This window comes from Eleginops maclovinus, chromosome 22 (assembly GCF_036324505.1).
Source record: "Eleginops maclovinus isolate JMC-PN-2008 ecotype Puerto Natales chromosome 22, JC_Emac_rtc_rv5, whole genome shotgun sequence".
Lineage (NCBI taxonomy): Eukaryota > Metazoa > Chordata > Actinopteri > Perciformes > Eleginopidae > Eleginops > Eleginops maclovinus.
This window is the reverse complement of record NC_086370.1, coordinates 13,336,284-13,355,093: the sequence shown is the minus strand read 5'-3', so window position 1 is coordinate 13,355,093 and position 18,810 is coordinate 13,336,284. Positions and strand designations below refer to the sequence as shown.

General features: G+C 41.6%; 1 protein-coding gene across 1 annotated transcript; it reads right to left on the bottom strand.

The window, feature by feature from the left end:
• Positions 1 to 730: 730 nt before the first annotated feature.
• LOC134859176 (uncharacterized) lies at positions 731 to 14,047 on the bottom strand. The gene is made up of 2 exons (XM_063875519.1): positions 12,147 to 14,047; positions 731 to 8,531 (listed from the first exon to the last, which is right to left on the bottom strand). Exons 1-2 carry the CDS (start codon positions 14,045 to 14,047, stop codon positions 1,457 to 1,459), a joined length of 8,976 nt encoding a protein of 2,991 aa, XP_063731589.1. The 3' UTR covers positions 731 to 1,456.
• Between the last annotated feature and the right edge of the window lie 4,763 nt (positions 14,048 to 18,810).

Here is an 18,810-nt window from a genome sequence, read left to right as displayed (position 1 = left end):
CGCTTTGAGCTCTGCCAAAGCCAAATGGAATTACACAACACATTTAACCCTTCAGGTTGTAGGTTATTCTTGAATAGCATGGGTTCAGATGAAAACAGACTTTGTTGGTTAATACAGTATTTTTCTTTTCTTTGACAAAATATTTAGTTTGGAATAGTTATTGTATTATATACAGAAGTACCGAAGTTCTATCAGCTGTGGGCCATATGTAGAATAAGAGAAAATATAGTTCCATGGAGTTTTGAGAAATATGATGTCTTTATTTCTACATCTTTTACCTCGGGTTTCCCGCAAATTTTCTCTTACATAAGTTGAAGTCTTTGCTCCTGTCAAGGAATCGCTCTCCTCTGCCATGTAGTGGTCAAAGCAGGTTACTGCTTCTCAGGGGATCAACAACACCTAGGCTGCTATGAAGCTTGGGACTCCATGCAGGCATTCTCGAATCAGCTGTGTACATTTCCCATGGGTATAATAGGCATAGACATACACACATGTGTCATTAACAAAATGTTATTTTCCCTTTTTTTGTTTATAAACTCTCTCAGGACATGTTATTGTGCTCTCTCAATAACACTTTGTAATTGCCTTATGCACCCTTTCTATGCACTAAAAAGACTGTTCATTCTGAGTCAGACCCAGGGTACATTTCAAACAGGATGCCAGTGGCAGTAATATTATATTGTTATTACAGTCTTCTGGGTAGTAAAATGAAATCAACATGTAGCAGCAGTATTTTATATTTCCTTTTTGTTTATTCATAACCTTTACAATATGACTTTGAAAGACATTGTGATGATTGTTTGGATGAATGAAGTGTGTTTTTATTGCTTAAATTAGTCCATGTCACATTACTCTGTATCACAGCAACATTCTCATAAACTTCCAACCAACAAATCGACTACTGTATGAAGTTAAACCTTAAAAACAGCAATAATCACATAAGCATGGATTCACTGTGACACTACTTTGACAAAATAAGCGTTACACCATCTGCAGATACAGTATCCTCAGATATTTGATTGTCACTTCAGGTTTACCAATATTTCATGCATCACAAAATTGATTCAAAACAATGAAAACTTAAAAAGGCTTGCCATGTTCATAGCATAAACGTTTTTCAAACTACTAAATACTATTGACACACTGTTGCTTTTCTAATGTATGATAAATACTTTTAGGTTAGGAGACAATGGGATACTTAATAATGTATACACAAAACACATATCTTAGCTTCTCACATTCAAAATTCAAAATGGAATGGTGAACAAAAAATATCTCAACAGCAGCAATTCTTAGAGTATTTTCACTTGAAAAGTCATTCACATAAACTTAAAATACTGCATATCTTGATCCATTCATGCTGTGCTTTTGGGTATCTTTATTTTTGCCAATACTTTACTTCTCTGTTTAACAGTAGCAGCCCCTTTGGAAGAATAAAAGCTAAAAGTCTTTGCTCTCACCAGTCAGACAACTCCATAAAGTCCTCCAGTTCACTGATGCTTATTATATCTCTGGGCTGACTTTGTGAGTGGGCTGAGTTATCATTTTCACAAACTGGGCTTCGTGCAAGCTGGCTGTTTGTGTCAAACTCTGGGAAGGATTCATATGGGCCATTTGTGTTGTAAACTGTGTTATATGTTTTGTCTTTATCATTAACTGTGTCCATGTATGGAGTCTTCTCTGGGCTGTAGCAATGCCCTTCAGAGTTCTGTCCCATCTCAGGGGCTGTATGTCCATAGCTGTGGCTCAGCCTGACTGTCTGCTGGTTGTGGTTGACGGTCACAGGGGCTGATAAACTGTGGGAGGCTGCAGAGTTGATAGCTGGAGCTTGGTAGTCTTTGGGATAACCATGGTTGCCTTGATAAAGCCCAAAAGGCTTGCTAGCTGGAGAGACCTGGGACTGTTGTTGAACCTTGACCTGCATTTGGGGTTGGAGCTGAGGTTGTGTGTACAACTGCTGGGGCGGGACACGGGCGGTGCTTTGGCCAGACTCGCGCACATTCAGCTGGACATACTTTCCCGTCTCCGGGTCAAAGAAAGTCTTAGTTTTAACTTGAACCGGCACATCAACCACAAAATACTGACCAGAGCCGAGGTCTTGCAGCACTTTACGCTGGGTCATTGGGTAGGAATGGGGGTAGCTTGACTCTACATGGTACTGTGTCACTGGAGCTGGGTGTTTGTCATGATGGAGAGTAGGAGAAGAGGAAACATGAGCAACTGTCTTAAGAGCAGAAGTGTGGGAAGCAGGGCCAGTAGCATTAGGCGGGGTGACAGGGATGGAAACGGGGGCAGTGGCATGAGGTGATGCAACTGCGAGGGAGATAGGACCAGTGGCATGGGGGGAAGCATAGCTGTGAGAAGATAGGTGCTTTGAGTGTAAAGAAGCCAAGCCAGACCCTGCTGCTGGAGCATGAGCGAGGGAGACAGGTGAGGAAAAATGAGGGGAAGCCACAGCTCGGCGGATGTTGGAGCATACCTCAACGGATGAAGGAATATTGGCGTCTTCTTGAAGAGATTTCTCAACTCCAACAGGGCTGTCTGGTACCATTTTAGAGATCTCCTTTTTTATTCTACGCGTAGTCAACCTTTTGGCTCTACGCAAGGCTTTCTCACTCTTTGGAGGAACAGTTGGAGGCTTGCCCAAAGAACGGGACACATCACTGCTGTAGCTACAGGCCGATTCTGGCCTCTCGTAGTCATACAGGCCTCGTAGGTCTGCAAGGTCTGTTGCACTGGTGGCACAACTATCCACATCCTCGGACATGTTGCTGACCACAGAGAGCGAGTCGTCTTCATCTAGAGCAATGCTCCTCCTTGAGTAAGGCCTGTGCTGGGGGAGATAGGCTGAGTAATCTTGAGACAAATACGGAAAAGTGGAGGATTCTTTGATGGCAGCAAGTCTGTTTAAACCTGTGTCAGGAGTACCAGCACTGCGTCTTATTATCTCCTGCTCTTCTTCTCCTCTCTCCAGGGGTGATCCCACACGGAAATCCTCTCCAAAGCTTTTATGGAGGCGTGGTTTGACCGACTTGGTGAGAGAGGAACCTCTGAAAGTGTTATCCTTCACCCTGAACATTGAGGGCTTGACTCCCAGAGCAGGAGAGGAGGTGTTGGAGCGGGGCAAAGATAGTGCTGGAGATGCAGGTGCATGTGGTCTATAAGACCTTGTGTAGGATCCTGAGTCCTCAGCTGACCCAAACCCTGATGGATTCGGTCTTTGTTGGGAAGGTGAAGGGGAGCACAGCTGTCGTTCTCCGGGTTTCTTCTCTGATTCTGTTGAAGTTATAGCATAGTACTGGATGGGATCCATCTTTGGTTTTGCTCTTTTCTGTTCCTCCATCTGAGTGGCTCTCTCCTTTTCTCTTTGATCAGTTAGCTTTTTGTCTACCTCTTCCCTCCTTTGAGCCCTGATCTCCTCCTCTCTTTGAGTTTGCAACCGGTCTCTTGCCACTCTCTTCCCCTCCTCTTTTATAGCTGCTTGGCTTTCCTCAATGAGTCTGGTCATTTCCTCTTTGGCTTTCCTTTCTCCTCTTTGTTTTATAAGTGCCTTCTCTTTTTCAACAGCTTTCCTCTCGTCCTCCTCGCTCTGAGATTTTATCCATTCTTCCCTTTTCTGCCTATCTCTCCTCTGCTCTTCAATCTCCTGATCTGCTTTCTTCTGCTCTTTGATCTGTTTGAATCTTTCCTCCTCTAAATTTCGAGCATCTTCCTCCTTCTCAATCTGTTTTGCTCGCATTTGCTTCTCAGTTAGAGTGGCTCTCATCTGTTGCTCCTCCTGTGCAGCTCTCTTTTGCTGCTCCTCTAGTGCCTCTCTCCTCTGCTGCTCTTCTTGTGCAGCTCTCCTCCGCTTCTCTTCTTTTGCAAATCTCCTCTGCTGCTCCACTTGTGCAGCTATCCACTGTTGCTCCTCCTGTGCAGCTCTCTTTTGCTGCTCCTCTAGTGCCACTCTTCTCTGCTGCTCTTCTTGTGCAGCTTGTGCAGCTTGTGCAGCTCTCCTCTGTTGCTCCTCTAGTGCTGCACTCTTTTGCTGCTTTTCTTGTGAAGCTCTCCTCTGCTTTTCCTCTTGTGCCACTCTCCTCTGCTGCTCTTCTTGTGCAGCTTTCTTTTGCTGCTGCTCTAGTGCGGCTCTCCTCTGCTGCTCTTCTTGTGCAGCTCTCTTTTGCTGCTCCTCTAGTGCCGCTCTCCTCTGCTGCTCTTCTTGTGCAGCTCTTCTCTGTTGCTCCTCTTCTGCAGCTTTCTTTTGCTGCTGCTCTAGTGCGGCTCTCCTCTGCTGCTCTTCCTGTGCAGCTCTCTTTTGCTGCTCTTCTTGTGCAACTTGTGCAGCTCTCTTTTGCTGCTCTTCTTGTGGAACTTGTGCAGCTCTCTTTTGCTGCTTTTGTTGTGCAACTTGTGCAGCTCTCCTTTGCTGCTCCTCTTGAAAAGCTTTCTCCTCTTGCTGTCTCACCCTGCTTTTCTCCTCATTTTCTTTAAGCAGCTCTTCCTCCTTTCCTAATTTTACTCTTCTCTCCTCCTCAACCTTTGTTCTCCTATTCTCCTCTATTTCTTTCATTCTCCTTTCTTCTTTTATTTGTTTTGCTTTGATCATCCCTTTTTCTTGAGATGCTTTTTCTTCTTCTGCTCTTCTCTCTGCTGCTCTCTGTCTTTCCCGTCTCTCCTTGATTTTAGCAGCAATGGCCTCCCGTTCCCTTGTTCTCCTTTCCTCTTCTCTCTGAGCAGCTCTCCTCTCTTCTTGAGCCAGAGAAGCTCTATTCTCCTCTATCATTTGCTTAACTCTCATGTCTTTAGCTCTTGTCTCCTCTTCAATCCTAGAAGCTTGTGTTTCCTCAAACTGTTTTGCTCTATGCTGTTGTGCCCCGATTTCTTCATGCTGAGTTGGAAGCTTTTCTTGTCTCCTCTTTTCTGTTCTATCTTCCCCAATGTTAGCCAGTGCATTTTCAATCCTCCCATCTTTTCTTGGAGTGGCTGTGATTTCTTCTACGCTGTACACTTCTCCCACAACATGTTCAGGTGGATTGGAGATGGCGATTGGCTTCAGGTGTTGTGACGCAGAATTGCTTCGTGGCCTGTTGACTGAGGTTGTTGATAGTGACGGAGCATTATTTGACTGAAGAATGCTTTGTTGTTCTTGACAAAGTCTTTGGTTATCAGTTTCAGCCACTTGTTCTTCACTTCTCTGGTGCTGACGATAATTTGTTGATGACTTACTTTTTTCTTTGAGGTGTTGTGCCTGTTTTGAATCTCTGTCTAATATACGTTCATTGGCTTTGTCATCTATTAGCATTTTGTCTTGTCCTTCTTTGTCGCCCAATTTGAACATCCCGGTCCTTTGGTGTTCTTTCTCTGTAATTGGAAATACTACAGGTTTGGGCTCTTTGTTCACTTTGGAGTTGACCTCCGCCTTTTTTGGCACACTTTTCTGTTTCACAGGGAGCTCTTGTGCGTCTGCAGTGAACACCGGACGTCTGCTATGACGAGTCTGTATTATTGGAAAGAATCCCTCCTTTTTGTTGGGCGGGAATTCCTGAATTGGGTTTGCCTCATCTTCTGAAACAATAACTTTTAACCTGGCATAGTCTGCAAGTGCTGATATCTCAGGTATTGTGGATACCCTTTCTTTTGGTTTAGGTTTAACTTGAGGTTTTCCTTTATCAGTATCTTCAATTGTTGGGTGGGTATTTCTTGACCTCTGTCTGTCCTTTGCTGATAAACTGGGTTGGTTCACTGTTTGATGTTTTCTCATGTGAATAGCTTGACTGGCCTCTGTCTTCTCATTTTTATTACTCTGTCTCTCCGTGGGACCATCATTCTGTTTCGAAGCCAGGTTATCTTCTGTTTCCCCGCTTTTCCTTTTCATATTATTATCTTGAACTCTTGCTGAACTTGTTTCCACTGTTTTCTTTTCACTTTGATCAAGCATGTGTTTTCCTTCATTGCATGATTTATCGCTAATAGCTGCCTCATTCGGTAGTAACCCTGAAAGTTCCCTTTCCTTTGAAACAGCATCTGATGTATTGTCACAATGTGTGCCGTTGTTTGTGTCTGATACCCCTTGCACTTGGAAGTAGTCTCCCACCATTGGCTGTTTCTTTAAATCATCCACTGATTTTCTTATATTGACTCTTTGAGGCTGTCCCTTTTCAGCTTGAGTGTTGTCACTGGGTATATTTATGCTGTTTTTTTGATTGCTGATTTTTAGTGAATCAGACAGCTTTTTAACACAGGACAACACACTTTGTACTGCCAATTTTTCTTCCAAACTGTCTTGTGCCTGCTTCTCACTGCTCGTTGGAGAAAGGTCTTTGCTTCGGTCTTCAGTGCTTAAAGTATTTGCTTTTTTTCCAAGACTGGATTGTGTTTCTTGTAGTATAGTCGTGATACTATGTTTTTCCACCTTTTTCAGGTTGTCCTTTTCAGTTACTGAGGGCAAAACTCTGATGGCAATGCTGCCTATAAGCACATTTTCACTGTGTTGTTTATTTTCTCCCATGTGTGTCTGTTCATACTGATGTGTTGGAGACACATGGTTGTTTTTATTCTCAGTTAAATTAATTGAGGGACTGATTTTGATGAATGGCTTCGGTGGTGTTGAGTCACACATGTTTTGTTCCATTAGGGGTGCACTCTTGCCATCTCTGTTTCTGCTTTTGGATGGATTTCTGACAGTTGTCGTGTCTCCTTTTCCTGACGGCTGGATGTCATGTTTTATCAGAGTTTCAGCATCATCTGAGTCATTTCTGTTATTTTCTGCCGAGTTTGCCTCTTTGGGCTTGAAGTTGTTGTTGGTATGTGTTGTTGGACCTTTTTGCAGATTGTTTTGTTCGGTACTACTCTTTACTTTCTCTTTTCCTATGCTTTTTGCTGAGTTTTCTTTTGCTGTTTCTTTTGTTTGATCTTTCATTTCATTTGTCTTTATATCCTGTTTGAAGAGAAGGGGTTGAGATTCAGCCAATACTTTATTTTTAGCAAGTACAGTGACTGTGAAAGGGACACCTTTTTCAGCCAGGGGCTCTTGGCATTGTGTTACCATCTGGGGTCTTGCAATTATAGTAGAACTCTCCTGCTGGAGATTAGTCTTTTTCTCGGTGACAGTCTCAGACTCATTTTTCAGCTTTGTTTCTAGGGTTGAAGTTTCTTGCATGTTTTTGGAATGATTATTCATACCAACTTTAGTTTGATCTTCCTTTTTTGTAGAATAAGTGTTCCGTACAACTTCTATCTTTGGCTCCAACATGCTAACTTCTATTGAAGATGTGTTTCCTACACTTACTTCCAAACCTTCTGAATTATTGCAATCTTTATGATTCATTTGTTCTAGAGTGCTTATATTACTACGACCATTGTCCATAGAATGCTTTCTTTCTCGCACACTAACCATTATTCCCGTGATCTGCAAGCTGTCATCAGCAACTAGGGTCTTGGTCTGACCCAAGACATTATTTAGTGAAGGTGTTGAGTCCTCCTGAACAGCTTCGTGTTTACTTTCCGTCTCTTCTGTTGTCATAGGTTTTGAACTTTCAGCTTCAACTACAGTTATAGCTCTTGATGGCTCCTCTTTCTTCTTGTTGAGATGTTCAGTTTCATCAAGATTGTCTTTCTCTTTCAGACTTGAGTTTTGTCTTTGATCTGCCCCCTTTTTTTCTTCCTTGTTTTGGGGTGTCTGCTCCTTACTTTTTATTGGTGACTTAATTCCAGTTTGTTTTTCTTTCTTTTGATTTTCAACCAATCCCTCATTTGCACTCATGTTATAACTTTTATCTTTTGTGTTTTTTGTTGTTTTGGGTCCATTTACATTGCTCTTCATTGGTTCTTCATGGTCTGATAAGTTACTGGTGATTGCAGCATAGTTAACTGGGATTGTAGCAGAGCTTGGAGGTGAAAAATATTTGATTGGATCAATCTGTGTTCCTGAAGGTTCCATTTGGTGCTTTAGGTTGTAATTACTGGACATTGTGCTTTCATATGTTTTAGAAATGTCCTGTGCTGGAGGCCTCTGTCGTATAATCATACTCTGACTACCTGAAAACTGCTTGGCAGGATTTTTGGAAATAAACCCATCCCGTACAGCAAACCCCTTTTCCTTAATAGCTGAAATTTCTTTTTCAGCATGGGCTTTTATCTTTGAGGTGAGAATCTCCTGTTTGGTCTGTGCTCTCTCTTTACTGGACAATGCTCTGGGAGGGGTGAAATGTGAATCTTTACCTGAACCTTCATTTCGCTCAGCTGACTTATGTTTTCTTTCAAAGGGGAACGGTTTAGGCGGGTCAGAGTCTCTTTTTTGTGAAATATCAGTGTGTTTCAGAGGGTCAGATTTCTTCAACTTTTCAAGACTGTCATTGTTTACTTTATCAGTAACATTGTCAGTATTTGATCTTTCATCTTCATTGATAGGTAAATAATTACTACCAGATAATTTGAATTCCTTTGATGACTCACTATAAAAATACTGACTATCTGTCAACTCATTGGGTTTAATGCTGCCTGCTTCCTCCTCATTTTGTGTGTTATCTGTTGCAACTCTGCTTGTAGGACTAGATATCATTTTTGTTTCAACTTTATCAAGTGGTAAAATGGGTGTTTCATCAGCATCATTTGAAGTAACATTTTCTGCAGCCGACACTTTGTTGCTGGTTGGTGAAGTTGTATCAACAAAACCGTATTTATCTCGAAGACGCTCATATTCATTAACCCCACAGTTAACTTGATCTAAATATTGCCTGCTTAAAACTGAGTCATCCATCTGTTGATGCATTTGTGTTGACTGCTGTTGATCTTCATTTGTATTTATCTCTAAACAATCATCTGTCTTTCTCCCATTTTCTTGTATTAGAACTGTATTTCTGACTTTGTTCTTTGGCTCTCTTCTCATTTTTTCTTTTATTTTAACCAATTCAGCTTTAGCTTTAGCCAGCTCTGTCTTAACTTGCTCAACTCTATCCGGCTCTCTTTTGACCTGCTGTGTCACTGCCGCAATTTCATGCACATTATCCTCTTTCGCTAGCTCTACTTTGGTTGGTTTTAACTTTGTCTGCTCTGCCTTTAGGTCTTTGGCTTTACTTATCTGTAATGAAGGTTGCTCGGCAGACTCTTGACCAGCATGAATTGAATCTTTTACAACTGTCTCTTGTTTTAGATCCTCAACTTGAACGTAGTTTATTATGACCTTTTCCATTTTGACTACCTTATTGTTCTTTTGTTCTACTTTAACTTGTTTCTCTTGTAGCTGCTCAAGTTTACCATGTTCTGTTTTAGCTTGTGGCTCTTGTGTCTGCTCTAGTTTAGCTTGTTCAGTTTGAGCTTTTTGCTTTTGTGTCTGCTGTAGATGTGCCTGTTCTACTTCAGCGTGTTGCTCTTGTGATTGCTCAAGTTTAGCTTGTTCTGTTTTACCTTGTTGCTCTTGTATATGTTGAGGTTCAGCTTGTTCAGGTTCGGCTTGTTCTGCTTTAGTTTGTTGCTCCTGTATTAGCTTGATTTCAGCTTGTTCTGCTTTATCTTGTTGCTCTTGAATGTATTCAGGTTCAGCTTGATCTGCTTTAGTTTGTTGCTGTTGTATCTGCTCTAGTTTAGCTTGTTCTGCTTTATCTTTTGGATCTTCTATCTGCTTTAATTTAGCTTGTTCTTCTTTAGCTTGTTGCTCTTGTATCTGCTCTAGTTGAGCTTTTTCTTCTTTAGCTTGTCGCTCCTGTATCTGCTCTAGTTTAGCTTGTTCTGCTTTAGCTTCTTGCTCTTGTATCTGCTCTAGTTTAGCCTGTTCGGCTTTAGCTTGTCGCTCCTGTATCTGCTCTAGTTTAGCTTGTTCTGATTTAGCTTCTTGCCCTTGTATCTCTTCTAGTTTAGCTTGTTCTTCTTTAGCTTGTCGCTCCTGTATCTGCTGTAGTTTAGCTTGTTCTGCTTTAGCTTGTTGCTGTTGTATCTGCTCTAGTTTAGCTTGTTCGGCTTTAGCTTGTCGCTCCTGTATCTGCTGTAGTTTAGCTTGTTCTGCTTTAGCTTGTTGCTGTTGTATCTGGTCTAGTTTAGATTGTTCTACTTTAGCTTGTTGCTCTTGTATCTGCTGTAGTTTAGCTTGTTCTGCTTTAGCTTGTTGCTGTTGTATCTGCTTTAATTTAACTTGTTCTGCTTTAACTTGTTGCTCTTCTATCTGCTTTAGTTTAGCTTGTTCTGCTTTAGCTTGTTGCTCTTGTATCTGCTTTAGTTTAGCTTGTTCTGCTTTAGCTTGTTGCTCTTGTATCTGCTCTAGTTTAGCTTGTTCTGCTTTAGCTTGTTGCTCTTGTATCTGCTCTAGTTTAGCTTGTTCTGCTTTAGCTTGTTGCTCTTGTATCTGCTCTAGTTTAGCTTGTTCTACTTTAGCTTGTTGCTCTTTTATTTGCTCTAGTTTTGATTTTTCTGCTTTAGCTTGTTGCTCTTGTATCTGCTCTAGTTTAGCTTGTTCTGCCTTAGCTTGTTGCTCTTCTATCTGCTCTAGTTTAGCTTGTTCTGCTTTAGCTTGTTGCTCTTGTATCTGCTCTAGTTTAGCTTGTTCTGCTTTAGCTTGTTGCTCTTTTATTTGCTCTAGTTTTGATTTTTCTGCTTTAGCTTGTTGCTGTTGTATCTGCTCTAGTTTAGCTTGTTCTGCTTTAGCTTGTTGCTGTTGTAACTGCTCTAGCTTAGCTATTTGAGCTTTAGCTGATTGCTTCTGCATCTGCTCGAGTTTAGCTTGTTCTGCTTTTCTACACTCGGCTTCAGCATGTTCAGCTTTAACCCTTTCTGTTCTGATTTGTTCTGCCTCCATTCTCATTTTTTCAACTTGATCTGCTTTAATCTTTTCTTCTGCAATTTGCTCTGCTTCGATCCTTCCTCTTCTGGCCTGTTCAGTTTTAGCCTGATATAACCTTGCCTGCCTAGCCTGCTCGGCCTTTGCCAGTTCAGCTTTTATGTGCTCTTCTTTTAGCCTCTCTGCTTCAGCTTGTTTTGCTTTGACCTGGGCATCCTTATTCTCTATGAAAGGATTATCCCCTACCTCTTCTGTAATATTTCTAGGTCTTTCAGTTATTTTCTGTAATTTGGTTTGCTCTGACTTTGTCTGTTCATCTGTGGCACACTCATGTTGATTTTGTCTGGACTTTACTTCTATTTGCTCCTCTGTTTTTATAAGTCTTGGTTTAACCTGATTGATGCGCTTGTGCTCTGTTTGTTCTGCTTTGGCCTGTTCTGCTTCGACTTTCTCCAGACCATTCTGCCCTGCTAAAATTAACCTAGCTGAGTCCCCCTTGGGCTGATCCAGTTGAGCCCAGTGTTGTGCCTTTGCCAGCTCTGCTTGGTTGTGTTGTGCTTTGATATCCTCTGCTCTGATCTGTTCAGCACTAATCTCAATAAACTGTCTGTCTTTCAACTGGTTAGCCAATGTGGGGGCAAATGCATTGCCAGGGCTAGATAATGAACATTTCTGCATATTTGGTTCCAACTGTGGTTTATTTTCTATTGGCTGCTGACTTTTCAATGCAATCACCTTTGGATTTGACATAGGTTGTTTTCTCTGAGCTGTTTCTTGCGTGAGGGTACTTGTGTCTTTATTGGAATTTAACACGTCTTGGTTTTTATATTGTTGATCAACATATCTGTGATTATTCTCTGTCAAATAATTCTCTTTCAGTTGTGCATATGCATATTTGTCCTTAAAAGCTCCAAGGTGTTGTCCATAATATCCTGGGTTTTCCATACTGTCATTACTAAATGGAGCACTTTGTTTCTCATATTCTATATTTACACTCTGGTGATTTTGTCTGTATTTGTCTCTTGGTGAATTTAGTTCCTCCTTTATTGCGGCTGCTCTTTGGTAAGCCTGTGCATGTTGGTCTTTTTCCATTAAAGCAGTTATCTCTTGTTTCCATGGAGAGATTGCTTTCAGATTTTCTGTGTCTTGGCTGTTTGTCAGTCTCCACCCATCATCTGAGGATACATTAGTGTCATCATGTTTTTTGTCTTTGAGCTGCTGATATCTATCCACTTTTGGATCAGGATGATTTTGTGCATAATTTTCAGGTTTAAGGCCAGGGAAGCCCGAGTGAGGAACCATCTCACTTTGCATCTGAGCTGTTTGGTAATTACTTGAAGTGTTTTCTGAATATTGGCTTATTTGTGCAGGTTGAGCATTTAGTGTTGAAAGCAACAATCCAGGGCTTTGATAGTGGTTTGAATATTGATCTGAGGCAGCATTAGTCCTGGTGGAATCCTCCACCAGGAAAACTTGAATGTCTGGATCTGGAAAATCAGGGATGTCTATCACAGTGTCTCTAGGCTCCTGGGTAGAGGGCTGTATGTTTTTCTCTAGTGTCTCCAAGCCTTTAAATTTGGTAGGACTGTAGGTGCTTTTGACTCTTTTCCTGTTGTCTTTGAGATTGAAGAGTAGGCTGCTGGCTCTGGATCTGTAGCTGGACATCTTAATATCAGGAGTGGATCCCCTGCTTTCTGCTCGCACTGGAGCATGCTCTACAGGTTGAGGAGAAACTGCATTCTGTCCGACCTCTGATGTCTCCGCTTCTTGATGTGCATATACTAAAGGCGTGAGCAGATGGCTGATGTTGAAGGGGGTCTTCCTTGTGGTACCAAGGGTAACATTTGGTGCCATTGATTCTGCATTGTTTTTAAAGATTATTGAATTGTCATTGCTACAAAGCCCTTCTGGTTGATTTGTTGTCATCCCTGTTACAATATTTTGCTCTGTCATCATTTTGATTTTTTGTTGAAGGGCTTTGACCGAGCTTATGGTGTCCTGGACACGTCGAGACATCTCACTGGTAGGTGACGCAGTTGATGGCCTTTTTGATTGAAGCTTGTAAGTTCCCAGGCTCTGTGTACGCTTTCTGTGTGGGTAATGACCAGTCAATTCCGACTCACAGCGTTTCTCCACGGCAGGAGCTTTCTGCATCATTGTAGAGGTTGAAGTGGATCGTTGATGAGTGGGAGGAACAACAGGTGCCAAGTTATTCCTCTGGTGTCTGTTAACCCTCTCCTCAAACTGATAAGGACCCTGCGGTTGGGCCTCCAGTGAAAGCTCCTTGTACATCGGTGTCTCATACCATTTAGGAAACTCTGAACAGTTCATAAACCCTGAGACTCCTCCTTGTGAGAAGGGAAACCTGTTATAGTCCCTCCATACCTTGAAGGGACTAAACTCACTGTGTATGAAGAAGTTAGAGTTACAATTGACCTGAGCGGACATGCTGTGTTTAGTATGGGAAGAGCTCATAAAAGAGGATGCCGAATTCATGTGAGACACTGCTGCCACATTAGAGGAGTAGAAGTTGGGGTCTTGGGAGGTGATTGTGCCATGTGATGGTAAGTGACCACTGTTAAAGTTCTGCTGGTAAGATGTAGAAAACTCAGAAAGTTCCCTTTGGATACTCATCAGAGCTGATTTGTCCCAGCTTGTCTCGTCATTCCACTCTCTGGGTTTACCATCTACCACTGCTCCATCCCTTTGTCCCTCAGAGTTAAAAGCTCTGATCAGAGAGGATACTCTTGAGCGGCTTCTGCGTTGCTTTGAACTCATCTCTGTGGCTCCATTGCTGAGAAGAGACAATTGTTCTTGCCCAAGAGATTCCTGCTGTTGAGAGGTTTCTACAAAGGAGTGCTGGAATGTGGCAGAAACCCTTCCCTGTGTCCTCTCTCCATAAACCTCCCACTGTGGATCTCTCTCGATCTCGGCCCCATACATTCCTCCATGGATCAAGTCCTGTCCATACTGTTGCATCCTGAGGGTAAAGCTCTCATGTGAAGCTCTTTTAAGATTCTCCCTCTCTCTGTCGTCTCTACAATGGCCACTTTGATTAAATGCCAGCTGTCTGTCTCTCTGGGCGCAGGGAGAAGATGAACTGAGGTCAGAGTCATTATATACAGCCTCATCTCCAATGCAGAGACTCCTGAATGCGCGATCCGTCAGATTGCTGACCTCACGGTCAGTCTCATCCAGAAAGGATCCCCCGCTGGAGGTATCACTGTAACCTCCATCGCTGTGCTTACGATGTCCCCCACTCTTTCGGCCTGAGCGGCGCTTCTCAACTGAGGTCATGATGCAGGTTTGCAAGCAAAGAGCTCTTTCTTCAGTTGTTCATTCATTCATGCAAACACAGACCTTGAAATTATTCACTCCGCCTGCTGCTGGAGCTACAGGACCCTAAGATTGGGACCTCTTTGTCAGGGTTTTTATGTTGGACAGCTGGTAGCTCCTAAGTCATTGTGCCTTTTTAGATGGCCTCTGTCCAAAGAAATCCTGGAATTCGCTCTTTTCCTAGAGGAGAAAAGGAAGAAGAATTAGTCTGGACATGCACTCACATAACCTTTCATCTTCATAGAAAGAGTTTTAAAATTGTGATGCATGACATGCGTGTGTAATGTATTCTAACCTCGATCCAAAGCCTGGGTATACATGTTTTTTCTTAAGCAAGATCATTTTACAAGCTGTAACACATTTGTTGGGGTGTTTATTTTATGATAGCTGACCCTGATAAGAAGCTTTCTACCTTTGCATTAGGCAGCAATGTACTGTATGTGGCTCTCAAAACAGATCTGTAAATCCTTCTGCTTAATCACCATGACCTTTAAAGACATGTTGTGAATAAGACTACCCTGTTGCTAGGCAGAGTGACGACAACTTCACGTGAGTTATTTTGAGAAAGCAAGAAGCGTTCGTACAAACTTAAATACCATACACACTATTTTTTGTTAGGGTTTCACTTTTAGAATAAAAGCAAGGTATTGTTTTAACAATAAGCAGAGTTTGAAACCAGCTAGCACAACATGTTGCATCAACAATATCTAAATATCTTTCAGGGAAAGATTAATGGTTATGACCAGTTAACTGAAATCAAACCTCTTCGGTTTTACCACAGTACAGAGAGCAGGTCTAAAGCAGATCAGAAAACCTTTGTATAGAATTGCTCCTGCATTTCAATTTTAGGGGACATTTTTCAAATGTATTGCTGGTGTATGCACATAATCTGCCATCTAATATGATTCAATGTGGCATTTGAGTTTAAAAAAACAACAGCTGTGTTAAACTAGACTACTTAAAAACATTATCAATACCAATATTACGAGTTTACAAAAAGAAAGAAAACATGTCTAAAGCGTAACACAATTAGCAGAATTAATAGTTTAGTGGTTATTTCTGTCCAAAAAAATTGTCACAAATAAAATCTGTGTTTTCCTATATCCATAACCTAAAACAGACAAGGCTTCCATCCTCGGACCATCTTATATCTTTCTAAATGCAGACGTCCCCTGTTGTACAGTGCTTTGAAAATAAAATGTTCACACATTAAGGTGCAACAAGGTAACGTCATGGGTATGTTCTGGGTAAATGTACTGCAGCTGTCAGGCAGCTTTCAGCCTTGCTCAGAATATCCAGGAGTTCATTAATATCTTCTGAACTGGACGCCATCCATCTCGTTTGTATCTACAGAACCGTTACACACTGCACTGCTGTACTGTCCGGCCAAGTTTCTATCAAGCAAAACTGGTGCAGAAATGAAAGGAAGTTTAAAAATATCATTCACCATCTTTCTCCTAAAAACAACAGCAACTGTGGTAAGGGCAGCTATTTGTTCTCCTAGCATCTTCCTTCAATCCATGGTAAGCATTAACAAAACAATTAGCACACAGAATTACTCAAACATTAGAAATACTAAAAAATAATGCGCATGATAACAGCCCTTCATTTAATCCGGTTTTGCATCAAAAAGTGATGACAAACCGTAAGGGGATGATTTCTACAAATTTACATTTGACAGGTTTATTTTTGTCCAGTGACGGGCCTTAAACTCTAAAACCTGACACCAAGAGGGCTCATTTTCAGAGGGACTTTGGCCCAAATTAAGACTAAAAAGCTGCAAACCTGTCAAATCTGGGGACAGAAAAGATGTGACTAAATGTTTATAAATGCCAGTCTCTCTCAGTGGAATAAATAAAGTCAGTCAATACCTTTTTTACTGAATATATACATTTTGTTGTAGATTAAACCAGCGAATACGTTTTCATGTATTTATCTGCAGGAAAATGCCAGCTTTTGCACTTAAATTCACCTAAAATGCATGCAGGTATATCTAGTATCTTTTACCAATGCTTTTAAAATGATTATTTTACGTGTTCCTCCTCGACTATGACAAAAATGTAAAATGAGCTTTGTCTTACCTTCCAGTTTTATAATCCATAATTTGGGTTTATTGCAAACTCCTAGGAAGGCTTCCAAAAAAGACTTTGCTTGTCTGATCCTGCCCTCTGATCCTTTCTGTCTCTTTCTATTGATGACAATCCAAAGCAAAAACCTCTAAGTAATTCACAGTCCGGTCTTTTAGCATCTGACCAGCGGCCAGCAGCGGGCCCCGGGCCTGGAGACCAGACAGAAATAGAGGAGTAGTCCCAGAGAGAGTGTCCACCATGGGGGGACAGAATGACGGCTTGAGCTTGCATGCAGATCTCTGAGATCCTTTGGTGTCGAGTGTCAGACGGATGAAACAAACAGCCTCTCAACTATTTATAAATCTGGACTGCTAACTCACGTCTAGGAGCTGTAGCTAACTGTCACAAAGTGGGAAAGTGTACACCTGGACTAGGAGGTTGTGTGGTCCAAACCAGAAGAAAAACCAAATTTCCTAAAGGTGTGTTATTATTGTGGGTGAGTGGGTGGGTGTAGTTTTGGTGCCCCTCCGGGAGATATTAATAACTTATTTGCCTCACACTAGAGTTTCACCCTCTCCCTTTAACAGAATTAACATGTACTATAAGTAGTGTCAACAAGTGGCTCCTGGTAACCATAGACCTGAATGCAGCCCCCTATTGACTAAAAGACCAAATGACAAAGAAGACTATTTGAATTTCCTTTTAAAGAGGATGTATTTAATGCCACATATCTGAGAGGCTCATCTCACCATTAATTTTAACACTCACTTATTACAGTACTTAAACTATGGATGTGTAATCTCCCTGACTACAGGCTCACTCACCCTCCAGTTGAAGAGGCCATAAGGGGAGGAACTTCACCTCCTCTTTCCCCCTCCCCCATCTTCCTCCCCTCCTACAGGCCACTGCTATAATAGGAGATTGCTGTAGCAGATAGTTTCCTGGGATTCTTGGCGGGTGCAGGGCCAGCCTGGCGGGATGATGGACACACACACATGGGCCTTAATGGAGTCGCACTCCTCCATGTAAGCCCACACACGCACACATACACAGATGGTTTTGCATACTAAATTTTGAGAAAGGCTGAGGTAATCCCTTTTTAACTAATCTCTTTCCTCCCCTCTAAACAACCTCCACCAACTCATCCACCATTTTCTCTCCACGTTGGCATCTTTGTCAATCAAGAACATCCATGTCTACATTTCCTTCATGTTGATGAGATAATCAGCCTAACAGATATAATACATCCTTATTCAGATTTGCTGCTGTATTGTTTTGTTTTGCTATACTGATGGGCCTTCAATACTCAGCACTTGTTAAAAAATGTTTTTGATTAGTCAAATTCAATTTACAAAAATGTCCCTCAGCAAATATTACTCAGCGTGTGTTAATCCAAAATGCTCAATTTCCCAACTGAAGTTTAAAATGAAGGCTGCTGTAGTGGCTGGACAAGTTTCCTGCTCCCTAAGTCCCTCTAGTGGACAAATTGAGAACAGATGTTCAATTCCTGTACTGTACTGAGATTACGACTCTATTATATACATACAGTATATCCAGTCTTTGCACAGTGCAACTCTCCAACTTTGTTCGAACATAGTTGTAATGTGAAGCCAGAGAGGACTTTAAGCATTGATCAGAATTGCTGAGGATGCTCTTCCCAATGCTGAGTAAGGAGGAGCGGACTGTGGTTATGTGGCAGACGGCAGACAGGCACATTACTCGCTGCATTAAGATATGCTTTGTTTGTATTATCTCCATTCAGACCTGAACTTAATTGATTCTAATTGATTGGGTTATTGATCAGGTCTGCTGCAGGAATGAAAAGCAGAAGCATTGCTGGAGTAGCCTGTTATTGGCCCTTCAGTGGACCGGCCTTGTATGCACTTTAAGTTTGATTTTGGAATCCTTGAAAAGTGAAAATGTAGGTGTTGCACCCAATGTCAAGAAAAATAATGTTATGTATGTGTCATTCTTTTAAAAAATAATACTGTCCCTTTCTGTGAGCTTTATATTGTCTGGGGAAGGATGCATGTGCACAACGTCTCCCTGTTTCAGGACATATCTCCCCACATCCTTGCAAAATATTTCATTACTGCAACAAAAGAAGCCCATTAACTGCACTGTAAGAACAGAGTTCAACTGCTGTCCCCCATATTCACCATGTTTGTCTGCTTTTCTGGCCGCTCTCCAGCTAATTTGATATAACAATGCTCCACAAAACCGCCTCGGGACTTTTTTTAGGTGACAGAAAATTATCAATGATGCCACATGCACAGCTGAATGTCAACACCAACTTGACTTGTTTATGAAATATTAAAGCAGTGAATTATGGGCCCCATGCAGAACTTAATGATGATCGGAGTCATTATAACTTCAGCATCCTTTGTTTTGGCTAATGATTAAATTCCACAACTACTGTATTCAATTGTGGAGAGATTGAATGTGTTTTTCTCGTCTTTTGTATGAGTTGGCTGGATTCCTTCTACAATATTGGGATTTTTTTGTAAAAAGAGCTGATTTATATAAGGATATTGTGTTATCATTAGCTGCCATGTCAGGGGGCTTAACGTTTCTTCTCTGGCGCTGTCTTAAGGCTAAATCAATATATTAGGACATGATGTTTTTACTAATATTATTTGTGGCATGGTTGGATAC